General features: G+C 37.4%; 1 protein-coding gene across 5 annotated transcripts; it reads right to left on the reverse strand.

Moving 5' to 3' along the window:
- Positions 1–8: 8 nt before the first annotated feature.
- Positions 9–6,682, reverse strand: LOC141594280 (WAT1-related protein At4g19185-like). Of its 5 annotated transcripts, none has more exons than XM_074414404.1 (8): positions 6,338–6,643; positions 4,646–4,708; positions 4,427–4,543; positions 4,060–4,342; positions 2,948–3,103; positions 1,993–2,144; positions 1,659–1,866; positions 9–345 (listed from the first exon to the last, which is right to left on the reverse strand). In XM_074414404.1, exons 1-7 carry the CDS (start codon positions 6,535–6,537, stop codon positions 1,659–1,661), a joined length of 1,179 nt encoding a protein of 392 aa, XP_074270505.1. In that variant the 5' UTR covers positions 6,538–6,643; the 3' UTR covers positions 9–345. The 5 variants fall into 5 exon arrangements, with proteins under 5 accessions (XP_074270505.1, XP_074270501.1, XP_074270516.1 ...); XM_074414400.1 differs by having other exon boundaries at positions 9–380; XM_074414415.1 differs by having other exon boundaries at positions 9–380; positions 4,060–4,337; positions 6,338–6,624.
- Between the last annotated feature and the right edge of the window lie 273 nt (positions 6,683–6,955).

Here is a 6,955-nt window from a genome sequence, read left to right on the forward strand (position 1 = left end):
AAGGTTAGTGAGAAGGTGTGTAAGAAGAATTTTAAACATGAAGATACAAGTGACACAAGTTCCTTTGCCCTCTATGTTCTTTATCGAAACAATATTTCATCACCTAAACAGAAAATTTAGAAGAAAAAAAAATGATTTTCGTGTATAATACATTTCTTTCGGACAAAAGAGGGTTCCTTTATAAGATTCATACGTTTTTAATCTTTCTATACACCATGTTCAACGCAGAACTTGCTCCAATGGCGAGCCCTGGATCACCAAAAAAACTGGTATATTTCTCAACCAGTGTCTTCTATCTTGATTCGTTCCCTATAAAGCGGCTATGCCATCTGTATCACAAAGGACCTGCATGACTGAACTGAATCACAAGCGTTTGATTCCTGAAGGTGTTAAGACATACGAATTATGAAATAATTTAGATTGTGAACAAACAGCTCCGGCAAAAGACGCTAACACTAGGCTCTGTGCACCCTAATTACAGCAGTAAAGGAACAATGCAAAACAGATGCTTATAAATATAGAACTGTCATTACAGCAGCAAGGGAACAAGGCCTAGAGTAGACCAAGTTCAAACATATTAGCCCACACCTTAACTTCCAATAACTATAGTACACTCTCCATCCTGTAACAAACTAACTGGTTTGTTTTGCATAAAAATTAAAAGTATATACATAACAAAATGTGGCTGAAAATGCAAGACGATAAAATATGTGGGTCATGAAACCACAAACATACAACCACGGAAAGATTAAAAGAGAGAAATTTATTTATCGACACAAGAAACCAAAAAATGGAAATCAACAAGTTTATTCAAGGACAAAGGGATGAATAAGTTGGTATCAGACTATCAGTTGTACCACTAAGCATGCCATACATGTAGTAAAAAACTAAAAACCATCAAATCACTTCTTTCCAGTTTCCACACCGATTTTGATGGAAGCTTTGGAGCTTGTTATCCTTACATTGCAGGCTGAGCCTAACTAGGAGCTAATGTACTGATCAACAGTTCAACGAACATCAAAATCGAAGTCTGCCATTTTCCAACCATCTCAAATTTGAGCTTCACAAAAAGAGGGCAGAATTAACCAGTTACTTAATGTCCTGGTCCTTTGTCACAGGACAAAGGGACCAATTACCTCCAGTGTCTAGGATCAAGTGGATCCTGTCTCACAAATCATTCAGGGGCCTTGGAATATCATAAAAGTAGTAACTATCTGAGTTTCAATGGTTTCCTAGTGATGACAAGAAAATAAGGTTTGCTTTCATTAACAACTACCTTACTCCAACTCTTCATGTCACATTGTGTACCCATGTGCAACATCGATATGACACTCAAATATGGGTACTACTTGGATACTACTCATAGACTAACATTAAACAAAACCCGTCATTTTAATCACATTCATAAGGAATTATCTCGAGGAAGATTTTGAACTCATAGCTTCAAGCCACAAACCTAGGTTTCAGTAACTAACCCCGAAAATCCTCTCCCCCACCACAAGTTTAAACATAGAATAAAGCGAGTTGTCATAAACTGAAGCATTGCTAATTAAATTATGTTTGCAAATCATTAAATTGAAAATACCAACATGGAAGTGGTAGTAAGAATAAGAAAAGAACTGATGCAAATCTCTATACTGTGCACTTTAGAGTTTTACCTAATCCAACGCCTTGTATATAGGAGATGATGGCCCACCAAAAATATGTTTTTTCTGGTGTGTTTTACTGTTTGGTGAATCTCTATGAACAAGAGGTTCAGATGATCGAGTAATGTGAGAAACAATCCCCATGGCTGCTTGCTTTTCCTTGTAGGAGGCCCACGTAACCAAATACAAACCAGCAATAATTAAAGAGCCTCCCAGCACACTGCATAGATGAAATCTCACATTTAGTAGCAGATATCCGGTAAAATCGGCCTGATAAGACAATATTAAATTCTATACAAGCAGAGCATATCAAGGCTTGTTACATGTATGAATTTTTAAGACAAACCTTCCCAAGAATATGGAGCTTCCTAGGAAGACCAGTGACAGAAAGGCGGATGCTGCTGGTTGAAGTGGATTGTAAAGGGCAACTAATGCAGGTCCCAATATCTTATTGGACCATGTAATTAGTCCATAATTCAAGGCAGAAGCGACAATTCCCTGAAAAAACAACCCCCATAAAAAAGGATAATCCATTGAATAAAGAAAATGAAAAGCAAAGGAAACCTTGTTAGTCGATTTTCTTGAATGGCAGAGCCTTTAAAAGCAGACACAGAAATGGGCAACCTAATCCAAACACTCATGCGCAAGCGTGCGGGCGCACACGTCCTACTACATAAAGTCTATGAAAGGCGCTCTACAGAAGAAAAAAAATTCCCACGATACCGAGGAAAAGAACAAACCAAAAAGATGAAGTCTACTCAAGGCCAAACCACATGAAGAAACAAACATGGTTGCTTTCTTTGTTCTTTACCTGTTCTTTTTCGATTTAGGATTCTCATTAACCCATCCCAACAGATCCTTGAGGAATCTTATGGAAAAGCTTCAGATCAGATGCCACTAGGACAATATTCCTGTAAAGGAGTTTATATAGGCAATATATGTTTAGACTCCTAACTCCTACAGTCCTATGTCCTAACTCCTAACAATTATTCCAAAAAAAAAAAAGCCATACAATCATCGTAGTGAGTGTAGCAAACAATATTTCCCTGTCTACTACCGAGTACACAATTTAATTTAAAACTTCTACATAACATAATGCAACACCTACTTGACAGACTTCAGCATTAAGTCATCCATTGAATAGATGCTCATCAATCTTGATTAATTTTTACCACTAGGAGCCGAACAGCACAAACTAAGAACTCACTATAGTATCAACCATGCAAAAACATGTATTCTTGTCTTTCGTCCCTCTACTCTTTCTTTTCCGTGGCCCAGGTGAAAAAGATGAAGGAACTTACAGCATAGGTAACGGCAAACAACTCAGACCGGTTCAGACTCCATCCAGAGGAATCATTGGTCATAAAAAGGGCAGAAGTAACCATAAGAACAGCACCAAAGAAATAAGAGTAAGCTGTCAACGATAAGCTTGCTGGATACCTCTTTAAAACTGGAGCCTGAAAAAGTTACTCAACGTAAGCTGACATTCAAAATCTTGATATAATCTTTTAAAAACCAAAACATTAGGCTCTGATAGTCTGATGTCTTCGACGAAGACATCGAGTGCCGTTAAGAGGGGCTTCGCGCGCAAGAAAAGCAGCTACCAACTTAATTGAAATACCAAAAAATACAGTGCTATTCTGAACCAAATGTGTTAAATTTACACCAAATCAAGAGAAGATATTACTAATGGGCATGGAATTTGGCAAGATATGCCCAGAATTGATGTCAGTACTAAATAAACCATTGACTTGCAAGAGATGACTTTAGCTTGATTTTTGTGCCATAAGCAGTAGTACCAATGTAAACAACCAAATCTGGCTCTCATTTGTCCCTTTGCTACAAATTATTCTTTAGCTTAAAAAGGTGCACCTCAATGTGGTGAAGTAATTAAAGGTTTGAGGTAAAAGCGCGAGCCTCATACGAAATTTTTTTTCGACATTTGAAGATGTTAATATGTAAATAAGTAAAAGCAAGAGAAAATGGGCTAAGAAAAGGGTACAATATATAACTAGAAGTACAAGGCGTGCATCGGGCCTCTGAGGCATTTTGGCTAGCACCTCATTTTCTCTTGCATCTAGGACCACTTGAAGTGAACTTAAATATGAAGGGTCATTTAGTACCATCATGAGTTATCCTGGAACAGCATAGGCATACATTGTTCTTTTGGGAGACTCAATGAGATTAGAGGAAGTTGCTCTGAAAGTTCACTGAGCTTGAATACTTCATAAGGTTGGCAAAAAAAAAAAAGATTCACTGTCTACAGAGTTTATCATTTAAGGGAGTATAACCGCCAATGTCTACTTTTATGATTATTAAGTAGAAGTGTATTTTGTCCTCCAACACTCTTATCTCTTGAACAATAACACAAGAGGGAATGCAGGATTAAACAAAGGCAATGATATATTGATACCTGAATAGCCAGATAAGTCGCCATGCACATGCAGTTTCCTATCAGACACAATACACCAAGGTGGAAAGATTCTAGACCAAGGTCCATAAGCCTAGCCACAAACCATCCTACTGGTTCTGGTTGTCCTTTGGCAGTTATTTCACTTTGTGTTCCAAGGTCTTCACTAAATCCAAATATAGCAGGGCCTTTAAATATTACCATCAACACAGCACCAGAGACACAAGCAACTGTGCCGGCAACTTTCATCTGTCCTTCAATTGTTAACAGATTCACTTTTTCTGTGCTGCATAAAAAAGATTGACATAAGCAATTAAACAAGTATAGCTGCTAATATGGATAAAAACACCTGAAATTTGATTGGACTAACCCCATGAACACAGCCAAGAGGAAAGTGAAAACAGGTATGGAAGGTTGAATAGCTGCCGCATACGTTGGATTTGTATAGCTCAGACCAAACAAGAACAGAAGTTGATTTCCGAATATTCTAGTCAAGTAACCAACATAATCATAAGTTGAAAACAAATGAGTATATAAGAGTAGAAATGTGGAACGTTCAACCTTGCAAGAGCAGTAACATCTAACATACCCTGTTAGCCCGAGAAAGAAAAATGTAACGAGAAGGCTTTTACTAATTGGAGGACGAATGCGCCTGCAAAATTGAGCTCCAAATATCATAAATCAGTTAAGCAAAAGAGGTATAATACTATAATCCCACACGGCCACACTCCCTTCTTCCAAAATCAAATTTTAAGACATTCATTCTCATATTTGTGAGAAAAGTGTGGGAATAGCCAATTTGGGTGTGCTAACACTGTTCCCTGTTTTGAGACGTAAGTTGTCGCAGAAAAAGGTACTTCGGCTAGCTACTTTCATTTTGCTTTATGATTAGTTAATTATAAATCAATTACTTTGTTTTAGGACTCGACACAGAGCTCTCATATAACACCCAAACTACTAGACATTACAAGGGCTCCTCCAAATGGCGGTCTGACCATATAAATAAGAGTATAAGACCACTATTCTTACTGTATCAATATCATTATCATCATCACCATTATCACTATTACTAATTCAGTGGCGGGACTAAGGCGGCTCACAAGGGTGGTTGTCCTTGAGCAATGAAAATTTTGAAATTTTTAGTCGGGATTTTCGATTTTTTTTCTAGCTTACCTGATTACATTACTAGTCCCCCGGGAATTTTCACCCCCTAACTATAAAGTATAAACCCCCTGCTACGCCATGATTACTACACATTTTTACCAGGGTCGTCTAATAGCAAGTTCAAAAGCTTCACGGAACCGGGTCCTAATAATCAGTTTAACAAGATAATAAAACTTCGATTATGATAAAAAGGCATAACATTGTTCTTGTCATGGCGGCATAATACCCTATTGTTTTGTTTCACTTTTTTGCTCAATGCCCATGCTCGAGTACCATCTATTACTAGTTTTGCCATTATTTGACTTCAAACTGACTTTCCAAACGGAGCTCTGACAACCCTGAATTCTTTTTTCTTGGGTGCTGACAACCCTGAATTCTTAACATAGCGTAATTTGTTACAGATACGTCAGCAAAGTCAAGGCAGGATTGTTAACTAATTACTTCAGCACAGATTCTCATTTGTGACCGCACTATTCCGTCACAAGCTTGTGACCTCTCACAAGGAGCAAGTGGGAGGAGGGCTGTGAGAGGTCACAAGTAAGACTGTCGGTTACTTCAGTTAGTTCCTTTAACAACTTTTACCGCCAAAAGTGTGTGTATATATAGTAATTAGTCTGATCAGATTAGTTAGCTTATGTTTTTACACAAATTCTCAACACAATCCTCCGTAATCTTTTGGCAAAGAACATTTAGCAATTGCTTTTATAATTCCTGATCTAAAGCTAATACAATCAATCTTTCAATCGAATTCCTTTTCTTCAATTTAGGTTTCCTTTGATTGATTTGCCTTGTGTAATTCATTTTTCCGATTAATTCCCTGAAGTGTATTACACATAAAGCACAACCTAAATCACCATAAGCTGCTAGATGAAAACTGCACATTACTCCCTCCACCTCAATCATTTGTTTACTTTTGTATTAGTTACGACCAATATTTTAATCAAAACGTAAACAAATGATTGTGACATAGGAAGTATCATTCCAAGGTAAGCAATAAAATCAACAATCAATCTCAATTCTCAGACAATCAATCATAAACTCGAACATAAGTACATTAAATACCATAATCAAATTAAAACTCAAGAAATCGAAGCGAAAGCGGGAAAAAAGAAGAGACCTTTCGCGGAAAAAGGCGAGAGGAGCAAGGATAGAAAGAGCTATAAGATCGCGATAAACGCAGAATACAATCTGATTAACGCCGTCGTTTAAAGCAACTTTGGTAATAACATGATAACCTCCATTAAAGAGCTGCACCATTGCCATCGCCGTATGCGCCTTCCACGCTTCCCCTCCGCCGTTGACGCCGCCGTTCGCCATTTTTCCGGCGATTTTTCTCGATTATTCGCGGTGGCGCGCTGACCCCGAGTTTGGTGGAATTTTTGAAGTAAAGTGAATGTGAAGTGTGGATTTCATATGATTTTGCTTCAAATGTAAAGGAATGTCTTTCTTAATTTGGTAATTCGTAATTATTGGACAATTTACGTATTTTTTCGTCTCGGACAATAATTTACACTTTTTTTTAGGTTCTTTTCGGTTAATAGTTTATGTTTCTGTTTTGGGTATGTTTTATCCGAGTCCATTTTCTCTCCATTTCCTCAAAAGAAATGGAGAGGCAAGTAATTATTAATGGCCCGGATCGCATATTGACAATATCTAACGGTTCTAAATTTACGCATAAAAATAAAGGAAAATAAGGGTGAAAGAATAAATTATTATTTAAGAAGATTGTGAAAGG

Source organism: Silene latifolia, chromosome 1, assembly GCF_048544455.1.
Source record: "Silene latifolia isolate original U9 population chromosome 1, ASM4854445v1, whole genome shotgun sequence".
Classification (NCBI taxonomy): Eukaryota; Viridiplantae; Streptophyta; class Magnoliopsida; order Caryophyllales; family Caryophyllaceae; genus Silene; species Silene latifolia.

What these genes read in the sequence shown, in the direction of transcription:
- LOC141594280 (XM_074414404.1), bottom strand. Translation starts at nt 6,537, where the DNA reads ATGGCGAACGGCGGCGTCAACGGCGGAGGGGAAGCGTGGAAGGCGCAT. An exon ending in CTCTTGGCTGTGTTCATGGG is followed by an intron (nt 4,343 to 4,426) that starts GTTAGTCCAATC and finishes TTTTTTATGCAG; the next exon opens with CACAGAAAAAGTGAATCTGT. An exon ending in TGTTTGCCGTTACCTATGCT is followed by an intron (nt 2,145 to 2,947) that starts GTAAGTTCCTTC and finishes TTGTTTTTTCAG; the next exon opens with GGAATTGTCGCTTCTGCCTT.